This window comes from Folsomia candida, unplaced genomic scaffold (assembly GCF_002217175.1).
Source record: "Folsomia candida strain VU population unplaced genomic scaffold, ASM221717v1 Fcan01_Sc028, whole genome shotgun sequence".
NCBI lineage: Eukaryota > Metazoa > Arthropoda > Collembola > Entomobryomorpha > Isotomidae > Folsomia > Folsomia candida.
The window spans coordinates 43,869-61,107 of NW_019091220.1; the positions used below are offsets into that span (position 1 = coordinate 43,869).

The 17,239-nt window shown below is 39.4% G+C and overlaps 2 protein-coding genes across 2 annotated transcripts; one reads left to right on the top strand and one right to left on the bottom strand.

Moving 5' to 3' along the window:
* The first annotated feature begins 3,985 nt into the window (after positions 1 to 3,985).
* On the top strand, positions 3,986 to 14,915 carry LOC110859747 (toll-like receptor 6). Its single transcript, XM_022108726.2, has 11 exons — positions 3,986 to 4,391; positions 5,033 to 6,715; positions 6,963 to 7,203; positions 7,301 to 8,446; positions 8,539 to 8,743; positions 8,833 to 8,876; positions 11,135 to 11,319; positions 11,410 to 11,538; positions 11,673 to 11,855; positions 11,984 to 12,068; positions 12,231 to 14,915. Exons 2-11 carry the CDS (start codon positions 5,663 to 5,665, stop codon positions 13,901 to 13,903), a joined length of 4,944 nt encoding a protein of 1,647 aa, XP_021964418.1. The 5' UTR covers positions 3,986 to 4,391; positions 5,033 to 5,662; the 3' UTR covers positions 13,904 to 14,915.
* Positions 8,872 to 11,016, bottom strand: LOC110859748. The gene is made up of 7 exons (XM_022108727.2): positions 10,865 to 11,016; positions 10,630 to 10,785; positions 10,373 to 10,537; positions 10,095 to 10,298; positions 9,708 to 10,029; positions 9,473 to 9,634; positions 8,872 to 9,409 (listed from the first exon to the last, which is right to left on the bottom strand). Exons 1-7 carry the CDS (start codon positions 10,916 to 10,918, stop codon positions 8,952 to 8,954), a joined length of 1,521 nt encoding a protein of 506 aa, XP_021964419.1. The 5' UTR covers positions 10,919 to 11,016; the 3' UTR covers positions 8,872 to 8,951.
* Positions 14,916 to 17,239: the final 2,324 nt, after the last annotated feature.

The window sequence follows — 17,239 nt, forward strand, 5'->3', positions numbered from 1 at the left end:
AAGTAGAGAGATTGTTAATACTAAAATTGAGTAAAGTTACTGACGCCGGACTTGGCTAGCAGGGTCTGCGACGACATGTTTTTAGTACGAAGGAGCTTGGACAAATTGTAAAATGATAATATCAGAAATAGTAATGCTAGTGGCCACGATTGCTTGACCTTAAGTATCTAGGTAACGCGTCTCCCTTAACGGTTGCGACAAATGGTCGAGTTACAAATAAAACATTCATTTTTAAATCGTTGGTTCAAAAACGGCGTTTGAGTCTCCAACTACTTTGACCCTTAATAACTTTTGAATGGGCAGACATAGAGACTTAATTATTTAGGATTAAAACATCGTAATTTTTAGCTTGATTTTTTAAGCTAAAAATCTCGAGGGTACTATTTCGAATAGTAAACTTAAAATCTCCAGTGTGCAGCCCGAGTCAGGGCTTATGTACTCGTCACGTCCGTCTGCCCGTTTTGCGATAACTGTTGTAAAACTAATCCGATTGAGTTGAAATTTTGCACGCATGTAGTATGGGTCAAATGAGGAGTTAAGTTCGAAGATAAGCGAAACAAGTGGTTGACCGGTGGGGGTCATATAAGTTTGTCGGGTATTATGTATAGAAATTGCAAAATCGTCGTAGAAAGGTGAAATTCGGTACAGAGGTTGATAATGGTTTCTACTGAAAAAATTTTTACAAAGTACAATTGTAAAAATTTTTATCTGGATGGACCCTACGGATATCTAAAACTCATCCAATAGAGCTGAAATTTTTGTGGGGATTGTTAATGGCTACTAATGGAAGAGTATGAATTCAAAGTATTTTCATCTGGGCAGACCCTATGGGATGATCCATACCAATTTTTCCGATTCGTCACATCGAGCAGAAATCTGATAGAAAAGTTGGTAATGGCTCCTAATGTAACAATATGAATTAAAATAGGAAAAAATTTCAGAGTTTATTAAGTTAGTGTTTTGTAATGGTTTATGCCAAAAATAAATTATATGCACATGTTCGTTACGAATCCTGCTCTTAGAATCAGTGAATAATGCAATCTTAAAAGGCCCCGCAAAGTTGCTTTCTTTTTAGCCTCAGTAAGTTCTTATCGAACCATATGTCCTTCCGGAACACGATAGACAAAATGGCTGAACAGACTAAAAAAAATATGCACCCCACAAGTTTAAATGTATTTGGTGCAATAAAATTTCATTGAAAATGTTTGGTTTGACCAATAACTGCAGTCTGACTCGGGGTACATAAAGGTTGGAGATTTCAAGTTTACTATTCGAAATAGTACCCTCGAGATTTTCAGCTTAAAAAATCAAGCTAAAAATTACGATGATTTCATCTTTCAGAATTAAGTCTCTATGTCTGCCCATTCAAAAGTTATTACAGGTCAAAGTAGTTGGTGTCTGTGCGATGGACTTCAGACACCAATGATTTTAAAAATAATTATTTTATTTGTAACTCGACCATTTGTCGCAACCGTTAAGGGTAACTAGGCACTAAAAGTCAAGCAATCGTGGCTTGTGGCTGAACTTGAGATAATTTGGGTTATGGTTACCACGAAAAATAAATATCTTGCATTTGATTTTTCATCAAATTACTTCAAGTAAGTCCCGCTTTATATGCAAGATAGAATAAAGAAGTATTCCCTGGATGGCGAAATATGAATACTTTCCCCGACGACGGGGGCTTATTTTCTTTTTTGTGCATTCAGTATCACCTACTTAAGCAATAATTTTGTATGATTTAAATTTATCAGAGAAGATGGTGAACCTTTTTTTTAATTGAGAGGATAAACCAAACTAATTTTTTTATTCCGAATTTCCTTCTTCATACGACGTCCTTACATCTTATACATTTCAGACGAAATATTCAATCCGAGTTTTTGAAATATGGCACAGCAAATATTGCAAACCATAATTTCCAAAGTAGCACCTTTACGACCCAAGCCCACCACTTTCTCCACCCGGCAGCTCGACACAATTGCCCACATATTTGATTCACTTCTTTCCTTCTTGCTGACTGAACAAACGACCACTGCGATTTGCTTTGCGATCTTATTTGTTCCTTTTTATTTAGCCCCTCTCTCGCTCCCACAGTTTATTCGCTAATAGCCAGCAAAACTCGGCACGTTTTAGCTGTTTAGTGAGTTGCACCGTTGTTGCCGTGTCCGGGGTTGAGTTGGCGTTTTTATTATGTACGTTGTCTTCTGGAGAGTAGAAGAAAACATAAAAAATAACACCGACTACTCACGTTCTCGGATAAGACCGAAACAATTTATATAAAATATAACCCTTTCTTTTACGTACAGGCGGACAACAACGACTACAAATAAAACCAACTCAATCTCAATACCGTTCTGCTCCTGCCTTAATACTAATGTCCTCGTTTGTTCGTTTGTTTGAATTGCTCAGGAAATTCAATCAAAAGTGATTCATAGAGTTTGCTGAGTTGCAAAAATTGTATTGTTACTACACCCAGAAAAAAAAACTCTTGATTTGAATCTAGGAGATAGAGACGCAGCTAAAAATATACGTACGTCCATATTGACCCGCCTGCCTCCTTTCGAGAAGAAACATCAAAACTGATAAAATAATAAAAATGATACTTGTCTTATCAGACCGACACGTGAGTTAAGATCGGCGAGCGGCTGCATCGGGTGGGTGGTTGAAATCACAAGGGAACCTCACTGTTCAACTTTTACTGCAACATGGATGGCTAAAAATAGACCATTCTTGTTTGTTTTTGTTTTACAGAGTGTCCAGTCCTCTGGCAATAATAGACAGGCGAAGGTACAATTCGTATGTATACGAAAGGTCGGGAAATATAGCATCTTACCGCCACGTGTGAGAAATGGATAGAAATCGCAACATCAATTTACACTGGACATAGCAATCCATCAGTCTTTCTTGTGTGCGCTCAAAAAACTACATTCCCCTCCAACGACAAAGATTTATGTATTCGGAAATATAGTATAATATCACCACGAGCTTTTGTATTAAAAAACATTGCATGCCAATACAGCAATGTTTGAAAACTCATTCTCAAGAGCAGCCGTCCTTTACAACAAGAAACACTTGAAGGTTTTGCTAAAAGAGGAGAGATGAAAGTTCCTCCCGTTCTTGTGTAGATGTTGATTGCGTAGTTGTTGCGAATACCATCATCAGTCACGGCCACCAAATTCCTATTCAAGTATTGCGAAAATAGACCTTTTCCAATTTGGGGCATTTGTGGTGAAGCTACTTGACTGATGAACGTCATTGCGCTGGAATTTTGACAATGAAGGCTGTTGTTGTTCTCCTGCTGAAAAATGAAATCAATGATTGGAAAATCTGCAGATCGTTGATTATTGATTTTCAAGTCGAACAATGTACTATTTTTAAAGGGTGGATGGATGGAATTTCAAGGGAAGCCGACATTTTGCACATATTCTGAATACTTTACAAGAAAAAATCGTATGCCCATTACATATTTAGACAGCAGATTTATCCACAGCTAAAAATACAATGCTTGTTCCCACCCCGTTTAAAACACGTAATTATTGCGAATCCTCGATTTTCGCCGATTTTCTAACCGCCACCGAGACCCCTCGACAATTAAGCGACAATATCAATTGGTATTGTTAATTAAACCACAGAGCATAGATTCAGCAGAGATCTTTCCTCCTCCACAGAAACTTTTCCTCTTTCTACCCAAAAACCATTCCCATGTACTTTCTCTAATAAGCGAGAGAGAAAGGACATCGGGGCAAGTTACCATTGTAGATTTCGTGCAGTCTTCCAAGTCCTAACTGAATTGAGACCCCCAGGAATCAAGCTGATATATGTACGACGAGCGAGTATACCAACAAAGTAAAAAGTATTGCACTGAGGAGAAGAGGAAGTTGATCCGAAGTGGTTTGGTTGGTGGTGTTGCCTCGCTTGCATCGTCTTCTTTCGTCTCCCTTTAACCGACGAGAAGTTACCTTTGACTTAGTTCAGTTGTGGAGGAAGAGGGAGATGGTTGGTTGGGGAGAGCCTTTCTAGACGAGCAAAGTAAAATGTGATGTTCAAATGTTGGATAACACGACAAAGTTTTACCCCTGCTGCCTCTTATAACTTGGTCGTTGGTTAGTTTAGCGTTGCGTTGGGGGCTGCAGACTTGCAGAGAGAGACCAGTTTGTACTTTAACAAAACATTTCGCTTCTCACAACAGTTCACTTCTAGCACTTGCCGAGAGCGGATGTCTCGCTCAGAGAACAAAGGATTTTGTTGTGAAGTCTGTAACCAAGTAGGAAAAAAGACTTGTGAAAAATTTTAAAAGTCCAAGTCCAATAGATACCGAGTAAAAAATCGTTGTTTTTTGGAGTTGAAAGACTGTCTTGACTGACAATTTTTGGTGCGATATTTCATTAAAAAAGGTAACACTCGTAATACCAGTTTATTGTGTGTGTGGATAGTTTGTAAGCGTGAATTTAGTTTTGAAATTCATTAAACGGTGAATGGATTATTGTAAAAATTGAATTTCCGGTTAAACTGTAAAGTTGTTGCGGAACAAATAATTGGACACGAGTTGGAGCTGTGCATGCAAAGTTTCTCATTTTGTTTAAAGAAGGAATATATTTATGTGGTTGTTGGGTGGGTTAGAGAAGATTTTTATGTCAATAAGCAGTACAGTTAGGCTTTAACAGCGAAAAGTGTGCAATTGTAAATTGGGATTTTGTTTGAACAAAACAATTCGTTTGGCACACTTGGAAAATTGCAGTTTAAGCTAATTTGCACGATTATTGTTTCGGTTTGCAAATATTGTTTGGGTATAAAAGCGTGATTGATATAAAACCATAATTTCTCAGAAATTTTTTTGTACATTTTCATGGAACATGATTTTTGAAAAGTTTCAAGCATGAAAATTTAAAATCCACCAATATCTTAAACAAATACGTCCAGCTCTTAATTCTATTATCCGATTGCTGCAAATACCAAATTCACTGCCGTCAACATTTTTTCAAATTTTCTAACCGATGAAATATATACTAAACACATACTTTGTTTCCTATTTCAGAAAATTCCTCTCCAATTTACGAAAAACTTGTGGTTAGAAGAACGTTAAAAGCAAACATATTCAATAAAATGTGAATAATTTCCCAACTCACACAGTGGGAGTTACCTCCACCCCAAAAACACGAAAATCTCAACAATGCCCTACCAAGTGATCGTAGTAATGTGTGAAAGTGAACTCTTGTGACAATATGCTCTATTCCACACTTACCAGGAACGAATGGAAGCAATCTGGGTGAAATTGCACGAGAAACGCGTCCATGAATATTTGACGTGGAGATATGTGCAGTTTTTGTGAAACATGGAATAACTTGGAAGAAAGAAGCCCATAAATTCCTCCATTCTGCTGCATTGCCTTCCTTCCGTAGTGACACTGAGCACTTCATGCGTGAGAAATACAAAGAGTGTCCATGAACATTGGTGAAATAGAATATTATATTATTATTGTACACCTCAAACAAGAGATGAAACTCCGTCACTCCGGTGTCCATTCTTTGGATGAACAACGTCCCACTGGTAGAAATACGTGCAATGTCAGATGAAATAGTAGTGTCACCGAATTCAATATTCATGAAATTCAGTTTCATTTCATCTTCTCATCCAACCAACTGGAGCATTTATTAAATAAATATCAATGGAACTGAAAATGGAAGAGTCGAAACTGGAACGGAGTGGAATACGATTACTATCACCATGTCCTTCCACCACGTCCTCCTACACGGTTTCGTCACCTAGTACACCATTGTCATCAAGGGCAAGAAGTAGTAGCAGTGACGACAATAATGGAGGAAGAAGAAGGGGGCCGAGATGGAAACGGATGATTTCATTCCATTTGAATCCGAATCTCGTCGCCGTGTTGATTTTCTCGTTATTATTCTCCAGTCGGATTTTCTCCTCGGTGGAAGGAAACAGTGAGATAGAGGCTTGTGTTCGATTAATGCATTCAGGACAAAATCCGAATTCTGATGGTGCATCTGCCACGGGTCACAGTGGTGGTGGTGGTAGTAGTAGTGCTGGTGCAGAACATTTCGAGGTTTTGTGCAACATTCGGAAAATTCATGTCAACTTGGACATTGACAATTTGACGTCCTTCATCCCATCTGGAAATCGTGGGGGAATGATGGACTCGACGACAATTACAAAGTTAAAGATTGCTTGTAATGACATTCTCTTCTTTGAGAGCCAGTTAAGTCCTGGCCAGTTTAGTGGACTTTCAGAGTTACGAGAGTTGGAAATTGACAGATGCAAACTGACGCATTTGAATTTCGATTTCCTCTCCGGGCTGAGGCATCTGAGAAGGTTGACGATCAATACGGGAAATTCAGAGTGGGCAGGTCACCGGTCACTCGAGGTGTCAGGAACACTGGAACAAATGCCGCAACTTCACCATATTTCGATAATCAGTAGCGGCGTGTGGAAATTTCCTGAAAAATTTCTCTGTCAAGATTTTACAAAGTTGTCTTCTTCCATCCAAACGGCGAATTATTCGTACAATCTTTTGACCGATATTGATGACTTGGGATTGCCAGGGGGAATGGTTGAGAGGAGTGGAGGATTCCTGTCAAGAATATCGACTTCATCGCCGAGTGGAGACTCAGCTATGACGGGGGACGGGTGTTTAGGAAATTTAAAGGTTTTGGACTTGTCTCATAATGCGCTGAGGAATATTGGAAGCCGAAGATTAGAGGTGAGTAATTATTAAAATTGTTAAAAGCATCAAAAATCTTGCATCCGAATCAAAAGTGAGATATGTGTAGATCATTTTTTTTGTGAGATACGTGCGATTTTTCATGGAATAGGGTTTTTGCAAAATAAGAATAATACGGAATAATAAGAACAATACTACTCTTGGCATAAAAATATATGTCGAATAAAGCTCAAATTTTCAATTATTTGAGTAATACTAAATCCGTCACGTTTGAATTTGCTTGTAGCGAATGACGAGACTACACGAGTTGCATCTTCAAAACAACATGATTGGCGAATTTGATGACAGCGCATTCACCGGACTTGGTCAACTTAAACTTTTAAACTTGTCCAGTAATCGGCTGATTGCACTTCCGCCTACAATTTTCGAACCGGTCAAACTGATCCAAAACTTGAATTTAATGAACAATTCCCTCACCGTACTTTCACCTGGATTGTTCACTGGTCTCGAACATCTCTTAATACTCGGTAATACATCTTTTTAACTTTTTCCATGCATCTTCTTATCAGCATCGTTTGCATAATTATGAACATAAGTGCTTATCGTACACATTTTGCATTCCAGACCTCAGTATGAACAACCTAGAAAGTCAATGGATCACGTCAGAGGTGTTCAAATCCCTCGTGAGACTAGTTATCCTTTCCCTTGCATCAAACAAACTTACCAACATCGGTCCCACCACGTTCAATGAATTATACAGCGTTCAATCCCTCGATTTAAGCTCCAACTTGATATCAGAAATTTTACCGGAAACTTTCTCACAAATGAAAAATTTGCACACGCTTTCCATCTCCAACAATAGAATTTCTTACGTAGACGGGAAAATGTTGTCACATCTCTTCATTTTGCGGTCTCTGTACCTTAATCACAACAAAATCCAGAAAATTCATGAATCCGCTTTCACCAACTGTACATCTCTCCACGATTTGCAAATTGCCAACAATCGGCTAGAAAATCTACCCGCATCAATCAAATCGTTAGGCTATCTGAAAACATTGGATATTGGAGAAAATTTGATAAGCCAAGTGAGCAATACTTCCTTCACTGGGATGAATGCATTATACGGATTGAGAATGGTGGACAACAAGATTGAATCCCTTCCACCCGGATTTTGCTCATCCATGAAATCACTCCGAGTTTTGAATCTGTCGCAAAACAAGATCAAGCAAATCTCATCCTCCGCATTTACTTCGTGTCCAGAAATCCGCGTTTTGCGACTTGACACTAACTCCTTGCAAGAACTTCCTCCCACGCTGGCACCCCAGTTGCCATCATTATTGTGGTTGAACGTGTCAGAAAACCAACTCCGCAGGGTTGACTATCACCTCCTTCCGGCCAGCATTGAGTGGCTTGACCTCAGCTATAACGCCATTGAGACGTTGAGCACCCCAACAAACGTGAATACGTCAACCCTTACGACGGAGAGGAGTACAAGTCGTCTCCGCGTAATGGACATTTCCTACAATAAATTGAAAAGTTTGGATCAAACTGGAATCCCATCCACCCTCGAAATATTAAAAGTCAATAACAACAACTTGCGAACCGTTGCACCCCACACGTTCATACAATCTTCGCAATTGAGGCGGGTGGAATTGGTTGGGAATCAATTGGAAAATATTCCCCTCAGCGGATTACGACTGCCTCCGATTCCAGTGGGAAGACCATTGCCGGAGGTGACGCTGGGCGGAAATCCATTTCTTTGCAATTGCGGTAAGAATTTTTATTTGTGCAATAAATAAATAGATAGTTGCTAAAAATTGATGAATCAAGCAAAAACATGGGCATCTTCTTTTCCCCCTCAGAAATGGAGTGGTTGTCACGAATTAACCAGCTCAGTGCTCTTCGTCAACATCCCACCGTCTTGGACTTGGACGCGATCGTGTGCCGTTTGTCATACAGTCGAACGGTGACTCATATTCCCCTACCGGACATTAAGCCGCAAGACTTTCTCTGTCCGTACAAATCGCACTGTTTTGCTCTTTGCCATTGCTGCGAATTTGATGCATGGTAAGTTTTTATGTATTATTTCATTGATTTCTGACTCCCCTTTATCATTCACTCATCATTAATTCTGTCATTTCCTATCGTGAACGCAGTGACTGTGAAATGAGTTGTCCTTCAAATTGCACATGTTATCATGGTGAGTAAATTTAATGTTTATTGATAACAACAGTTTAATTAATTAGTTGATTGAATAATGACTTGAAATTAAATTCTAATTCTTTCGTCGACTATCTAAAACAAATTTTTTGTTGTCTGGTGGAAGTTCCTCAAGGAAGGAGTCGAGTTGCTCTTCGATATTTGGCATTTCGTTAATGAGATACAGTTTTGATTCATGTGTTGCAATAATGAAGCTAGCACCATAGTGTTGGCGTGCTACTCCTTTGGCTTGGGTTGCCACAGACTTCGAGACGGATGGTATCCCGAGTGATGTTGCACTAGAGCAATCCAAACGTAGTCCGGCTCTGATTAGCTTACGGGCGCTTCCACATGATGAAACCCATCTTGCATATTTTTCCGGATTGGCCATTGCATGTAATAATGTCCTCAAGAATTCATTCATTACTTTCTCCAGGTCCAGAAATCTCGAAATGCCAACTGATAGTTTGACTGGCTCGTTCATTTCATTTACCCAGTTCACTTTGAAGACATTCCATGTATACCCGTAGCCAACTAGAATTACAGATATTTTTCACCAATGCATTACTAATAATAAAAATGTATGTATTCACGTACCTGTAACATAATCGATTATGAAGAGTCGATATTCAATCTTTCCCTCTGTAGGGGAAAATAAAACGTTTTCCCCAGTTGGACAATAATGGCCCCACATATCATGCTTTTGTATAGTCCACTCTGATCCAGTTGTCTGACAGACACCACATGTACGGACGATATCTAAAACCGATATATTACATCATTTATAAAAACGTGATGTACTAATTTTTTTTTAATTCATAAACTTGAATACCTAAATGAACCGACTTTACGTGATGAGCGAGGTTTTTGTACCGAGTGAAGGTTTTCAAACACTTAATACACCTCCATAACTTCAACCTCAAGTGAATGGTGATGTAATGTCTCTTAGCATTATACAACTTGTCGAATTTCTTATTGCATCCTGTTTTTGGACATTGGACAGAAGTGGATTTGTTGTTTCGGAGCTCGAAACGTCGTTCCAGTTTCACCACTGCACCATCTAACTCGGTATTAGCAGGCGTAGGTATGTTTTCAATGTAGTCTTCCAGCGGCATCTTGTTCTCTATTTCCGTTGCAGAGAAAACCTCCAAAATCTGTTGGAAAACAACCGATATTTAGCATTTTCTATACATAACAAGTAACTAAGTCCCATTTGTACCTTATTTAATTCTTTTTTCACGACGCCATGTGACACATTCTTCTGCTTTGTTGTTACTCGACTACTAATTTTCTCCACGAATCTCTTAATAATTTGTGTTGCTTCAACCACCTTCCATTCATTGAGAGTCATATCATGAACGATATCATCGACATCAAGTTCGGATGGTTCTTCAGTTTCGTTGTCCAACGAGACGTCATAATCCTGTCAAATTAACAAAATAACATCTTAAAATTGAACACATTAATTTATCCGGTCTCATACGTATGTAACCTAACCTCCCATTCATGATCATTATCAACATCAGCCGGTGTATCAGATGTTACTGCTGGATTTTGTGGATCCTCAGGTATTGACATTTCATTACTTGCTGTGGTCACATAATTTTCTGCGCCACCACCTGCCCCTCCTATACTTGTGTTTCCAGAAAAAGTAGGAACATCCTGGAAAACAAGGAATAAAATAAATTAGTAACAAGACTCATGCATGCAAACATTCAAACTATACAAGTAAATAAAGTTTAGCTGCTACTTACATCCCAGTCCCGACCATCGGCTCTCTTGTAGTACCGGCGCGACAACCGTCCATGTATATGTGTCACAGGCATTAAAGGGGGTCTTTCCGGTTTAGTCGCATCGTCGTTAGCCGACCGTAATTTTTTGGCATCTTCCATCTCTGACGATTCGTCATTCTAATAAATGACATTTTCTTTACTTTTCGCTCGTAACGATTGATAGTGAAACATTGTTGTGCATATTAAGTAATCTTACCTCGTTAGATAACCTCTTGTTGTGAGACAAAATAGTGTTGATTTTTTTTGACATTTTCAAAACCCAATTGAGAAAATAGAAAGATTTTTCTGTGTTTAGCACATGTTGACAATGGTGAGGATATTTAAACTTAGCGCATCATCATTCTCATCTTTACGTCTCAATTCTGTTTGCAAGTTAATTTTTAGAAATCTTAGAAGAAGTATTGTAAGGTAGTATAGTACAAAGTACAAATTATTTATGTGATCAATTTGTTATTAAAACTATAAGATGACACATGGAGTGCAAATGTGGTTAACTGTGCGAATACTGGAGCCACTGCGATCCCGTCACGATTGCCCATGGACTCGACTTCAGTTGCGCTGGATGGAAATGCAATTACTTCTCTGAAAAGCCATACTTTCATCGGACGAAAGAATTTGCGTGTGCTCTACTTGAACTCGTCATTGGTGCAGGTAATAATATTCGATCTGGTTTTGGCGACATTTAATTTGCTGGCTGGGAACACCTATTTGCAATCGGAATATATAAATATTAATGTGTAGGTTATCCACAACAAGTCATTTAATGGACTTCAGTCACTCCAGACGTTGCATTTGGAGAAGAATTTGCTTAAAACGCTCCACGGATTCGAGTTTGACCATTTGACGAGACTTCGAGAGCTATACTTACAGGTAAATACGTCTCATTTTCCCTACTACGTATTTAGTATTACAGAATTTCTCATAGCAAAAGCACAGTCATAACGGAAGCAGACTCATATTTAATTCCGCACACTCATGGCTAAAGTCTTATAAATGTCTTTCAGGATAATTTGATTGGAAGCATCGCAAACACGACGTTTCTCTCCCTCAAATCCATCGAGATCCTACGACTAGATGGGAATCGCCTCGTAACCTTTCAAGTTTGGCAACTCAGTCTGAATCCATACTTGGTTGAAATTGGTTTGGCACGCAACGAATGGAACTGTGATTGCCAATTTTTACATCAGGTGCGTATTGTCATGTAAATTCAGGGTTTAATTTCGTAGAATAGTGGTAAAGCATATAATTCCAGTAGATACATATACATCTATCCACTTGAACTCATTATTCGAAAATGCAAAATTATCGTTTTCAGCTCTACGGCTGGGTGACTGACAACTCGAGGAAGGTAATTGACTTGAGGGAACTTCAATGCGTGTGGAACACCACGCACAAACCGGGTGAGTGCTCACTTTTCATTTATTCCTGGTTTAGTTAGAGTAGAATGTTAGCAGACCGCATTTGATTATACTATTGATTTGATAATTAATTATTTTTTTATAATGAAAATCTTCAAATTATACTTCATTTTTTTCATTTCATTCTTCCTTCGTTTTTATCAGGCCCTCACCTTATCGACTATAACCGAACTTGCGGCTCATCTTGGGCCCTGATCGATGGTGGCTTAGAGTTCTCCCCACTTCCCCTCATCTTCGGCTGCGTCTCACTTGTCATCCTCCTCGTCATCATTATCATTGCAATCATTCTCTGCCGCGATAATGTGAGACTTTTCATCTTTTCTCGTTTTGGCATCCGAATTTGCACGTCTGACTTTGACGACGACAAGTTTGGCCACGACGCGAACGATGCGTACCTCGTATACAGTCAGAAGGACGAAGAATTTGTCACCCAGCACGTTGCCGAAGAACTCGAGTCGAAAGACTCGTACCGCCTCTGCCTGCACTACAGAGACTTGATCAGTGAAACTGGAGACCTGAAAGAAATGATGGTGGGTGCAGTGGAGAATTCCAAAAGTGTGGTTATTATTTTGTCTCGCAACTTTCTCCAAGGCGAGTGGGCGAGTGGCGAGTATCGCGGCGCGTTTCATGCAGTGCTTAAAAGGTCACAGAAGCAAAACTCTGTCGACATGAAAAAAGTTGTCATTGTGTTCATAGATGACATAACTCCGGTCGACGTAGCTCCCGACATTCGCTCGTGGGTGAGACACAATAGGATCCAAGTCATTAAATGGAGTCTCAACTCGCCCGATCAGAGGAAGCAGAGAAAGTTTTGGACCAAGCTGAAATACTTGTTACCTGCCCCCTCGTCCCATTACCACTCTAACATCACGAGCAACACGACAACAGCCACGTCCGCGTCGTCCAACGAGTCTTCCTCCACCGGCGGAATCATGGCCACCCTCAAGTACTCGAACAACGAGAATGAGCAACATCACATCATCGTGGACGAGTATAACCGTACGATGACGATGAACATCAATAATAAGTTGTGGCCGTACGGCTATGGCCCCAATTTTGTAGCGCTTCCCCCCAAATACCAGATTCCTAACAGTCCTGGGAATCACAGTCAGACTGGCACGATCCAGTCGCACCTTAGCTTAAACAATTACAACAACCAAAGCATCCATTCCCAGTCGAGCCCCCTTCATCACCAGCATCATCAACATCATCATTACCACCCACCTCCTGCCCTCCCGTTATCAAACCCTCCCAAGTCTCCCCCATCAAGTCAATCGACGGATTCAACCACGACGACGAACGGGGGGGATGAGACGACCCTCAGTCTCCACACGCCAACCAGCTTTTCCCTCATGTTCCAACAAATGCAGCAGTTGCAGCAGCAACAGCACAAGTCTCCGGTGCCAGTGCCAAAGTTATACAATTCTCCCAATGTCAATAACAGTGTGCTTATTAGTAGTAACAGTGGTGGTGGTGGTGGTTCAAACTCATCAAACCATGGTGGTGGTGAAAGTTACCTGAGTTTAGAGGGTGAGCACGTATACGAGCACGTATCCTCTCTTGACCCTCCTAGTCCCCAGGGCCATCAAACGCACCACAACAATCGTCTCCTGAATAACATCCATCTCCCCAATGGCTACACGTACCAGCCCCAAATGACCGTGGCCCCTCCGCAGCAACAACAACAACACCAGGCGCAATGGCACCCCTCCTCAAATAACAAATCCTCCACGCCCAAGGGAACGCTGACCTTTGGCAGTGCTAAAAACTTTAAACAAACAAAAGACGGAAATCCAGTGCAGACGTATTTAGTGTGATGTGATAATTTTTAATTACGTATATTTGTTACAAATTCTCTCATATAATGAATGACCCTCCATCATACGTGTAATGGATGATTGACACCAGTTGGATTCCGTTATGGTAGTAAGTGTTTTACACAGTTTTGGTCTCTTTTTTACATACATAAAATGTATTGTCTGTTCCGATTGCATCCTGTTTTCGACTCAACTCATGTGCTAAATTCAACGAGCTATCAAATTTTTACACTTTCCTATAATATATTATTCAATCGGCTTCTTCAAAAGGATTTTGAACTAAATAATCGATAATCTTTTATTGATTGGGATAAAAAGCCTGTGCTGCATTCATACATCGTTACAAAGAATGAACTACTTTTTACTACAAATTCTCTTCTGAAATGCATCCGCCTGGATAAATAGACTGATAGATTAATTTAATGTGCATCAAGTTAATAAATTACTTGATGGTAGTGGTTCGCCCACTTTTATTTATAGCCGATATCCTTCCTCCCATTTACTCTTATGCATACGACACTTAGTAAATTAAATGCTGAGATAACTTTTAAAATGGAAAAGATAGTTTCATTCTAGTTCTTCGTACTAGGATTATCTAAGATGTACACGAATGATAAGAGGAAAAAAACGCATCGTGTCCTTAGTGTAAGACAGAGTTTATAATTTATTATACCAGTCGGAACCAAGTCCTTGTATCTTATTCAGAGTAATCTTATACCCACCATGAAAATCATCATTTTTTGTGTGTGTTTATATATAACGGAAAGAAATCAATGTATAAATTTAATGGATCTGATTAACTTTACTGAAAAAAATCTAATATTTGCCACTGTATACCATACCATGTAAAATTAACTGCCATATTATTGGTCATTTACATGTATAACAACACCGTTACGCTCTATATCTACTAACTATAGGGTACATATGTCTCTACCAAAAATTGATGTTATATGTAAAATGACAAGATGGGTAAATGAAAATTTTAATAAAATGAACTCGTAAAGCTAGACTTTATCGCAACCTTTAATACCATTTTTTGCCAATTATCATAGATCTTAAAGCACATCTGCGAAAAAGAATTTTGCAACTTTATCTCATTCCACCATCTTCGCACATGTAACGCAATTTAGATTGATTTCGTTCAAATTAAAATCGATTTCATTTTACGACGAAGGAAAGGAACTTATTAAACTTGAGTGATGGGTAGCTAAAGGAAGGAAGTGATGGTAGAAATCCAACCTTGGATAAGTACGAGTACATACTACAGACCCATCGATTTCTATCCTCCTCCATAAAACCGAGAATACTGCCAGTTAGACGTAAATGGATGGATAAATTGATAAATCGACGAGGCATTAGCCTAGTCTTTTAGCAAACAAGGGTAGAGTGAAATGCCGACTTTGGAATCATTAGCATCCTTTTATCGAGGAAAAAAGAATCAACCCAATCCCACCCAACCTACTTAGTTTCATTAGAAGAAAGAGGCTCAGAAACGTAAATGAATTGTGAGTGAATTCCATTGATTTTGGGAAGAAAGGAAAACAAAAAGTTGGGAAATGAGTATGAAAACAAGAAATTGCGAAGAATAAAGTGTATGACAGCTACTCATATTTACAAAAAAAGAACGAAAATGAGTTTTCTATGACCTATAAACTATTCAGTAACTCGTCCAAAAGGGTTATGATATTGATTGATAGACATGCGCAAATTAAAAAATATTGTGTATAACATAAATCCAAGATTGCTCCCGCAAATAAGGACTCGTTGGGTCATGATAATAAGATTTTACGATAAACATGTCTGAACATTCAATATAATTTTTTAATAATTAAATAAAACCCTGCCATGCGAAATGGAATTTTGCAATTTCATCCTACATCCTAAACCCACCAGAAACCAGTCGTCTCATCCATGTGCTCTGTATGTACACCCAGCCAGCACAACACCACCAACCAAGTCAAGTCACGTCATATATTATGCTCCGAACTGAAAGGGAGTGAAAGTAGAAGTAAAATTATGTGAGAGTGAGACCAGGCGGCGTCCTCGACGGCACGGGTGGCACGACACGTTTGGCAAAAATTCGCGTCACATATCCAAAAATTCTCATATAGTTTCATTCATTCTTTGAAATAATTTCCACCAACATCTCCACCACCACTACTCCGTCCTATCTTGGATACTACTCGACCAAGAAGCAAGCAAAAAAAAACTTTACATCCATAGCTTTCGTTTAACCGTGGCGGAGGAGAGGACACCAAAATCCGAATTCTTAATTTTAAATCAGCTTTGCATTCTCAGCCTCCTCCTCGTCCAATACAACCACACGCATACACCGGCCTCCAACTTCTTCACCCGGGTAGTAGAAAGGATGAGTGCATGACTACATAAAAAGCTCAGTCAACTTTCTCCCACCAGTTATGAGTGGAGAGAGAAAGTATAGTGTTATCTTTCCGAGTGGTGATGGGGTTAGTTCTTCTTCCCTGGCCGGGGGTTTAGAGGAAGTAAGTTCTCGTATCGCTCGAATCACATCAAATCTGCCTGGAGGAAAGTGCCTTAAAAAGTGGGGAAGCTGGTAGTAGAGGAAGATGAAAGAAGGAGCTATATTACATGTTCGAGGTGATGATGATAAAATTTTCTCCTTCTCGTGATACTCCATATACCACACCCAGTATTAGAATTAGCATTTCGCGAGTAATAATGCGCGATAGTTTGGGTAGCCCGGCATGAATATGAATATGAGGGACACGTTATATTATTATAAGCTTTCCCTAATATGCAATTTTTTAGGTTAAGTAGAATGTCAAGCGGATCGATAGCTGTTTTGATTAGGTCTTCTCTCTCTCTCTGTTTCTCTCTCTTCTCAACCTTATCCATCCTCCTCCGTACTGTGCATCCAACCCCATTATTTGCAAGGCACACGGAGAGTTTCGTTATGGTGTGTCGGCATTGACTTGATAGTGGGGACACCATACCAGGAAGTAGAAGGTACATACATACAAAGTTGGTTTATAAATTCATGAGGGAGTCTTCTTCCTATTACCTCCAAGGAACGAAAGGTACACACTCCATTCCATCCAGAGCACTGCTGTTGCAAACTAGGTGTTCAGTGATGCTACTACATGACGAGGAGTGGCTGGCTTGGATATATCGTAGCCTGAAACTGAAACCTAATTTTCGTGTCATAATCCAAATAATATGAGAGAGAAAGCTTCCTTGTTGTTGGCTGGATGACTGTCACAACACAACTTTCTCTCCTACCTGAAATCCTGAAATGAGATGTGACAAATAGAATTTAGAAATGGTAAGAGGACGAATTTGACATTCATACAATGT

Excerpts from the sequence above, each read along its gene's own strand:
- LOC110859747 (XM_022108726.2), top strand. The coding sequence starts at position 5,663 with ATGGAACTGAAAATGGAAGAGTCGAAACTGGAACGGAGTGGAATACGA. Across the intron at positions 8,877-11,134 it reads AAATTGCACATGTTATCATG|ATGACACATGGAGTGCAAAT; the intron begins GTGAGTAAATTT and ends TAAAACTATAAG. Across the intron at positions 11,539-11,672 it reads TTCGAGAGCTATACTTACAG|GATAATTTGATTGGAAGCAT; the intron begins GTAAATACGTCT and ends AATGTCTTTCAG.
- LOC110859748 (XM_022108727.2), bottom strand. The coding sequence starts at position 10,918 with ATGTCAAAAAAAATCAACACTATTTTGTCTCACAACAAGAGGTTATCT. Across the intron at positions 10,786-10,864 it reads ACAAGAGGTTATCTAACGAG|AATGACGAATCGTCAGAGAT; the intron begins GTAAGATTACTT and ends GTCATTTATTAG. Across the intron at positions 10,299-10,372 it reads ATAATGATCATGAATGGGAG|GATTATGACGTCTCGTTGGA; the intron begins GTTAGGTTACAT and ends TTAATTTGACAG.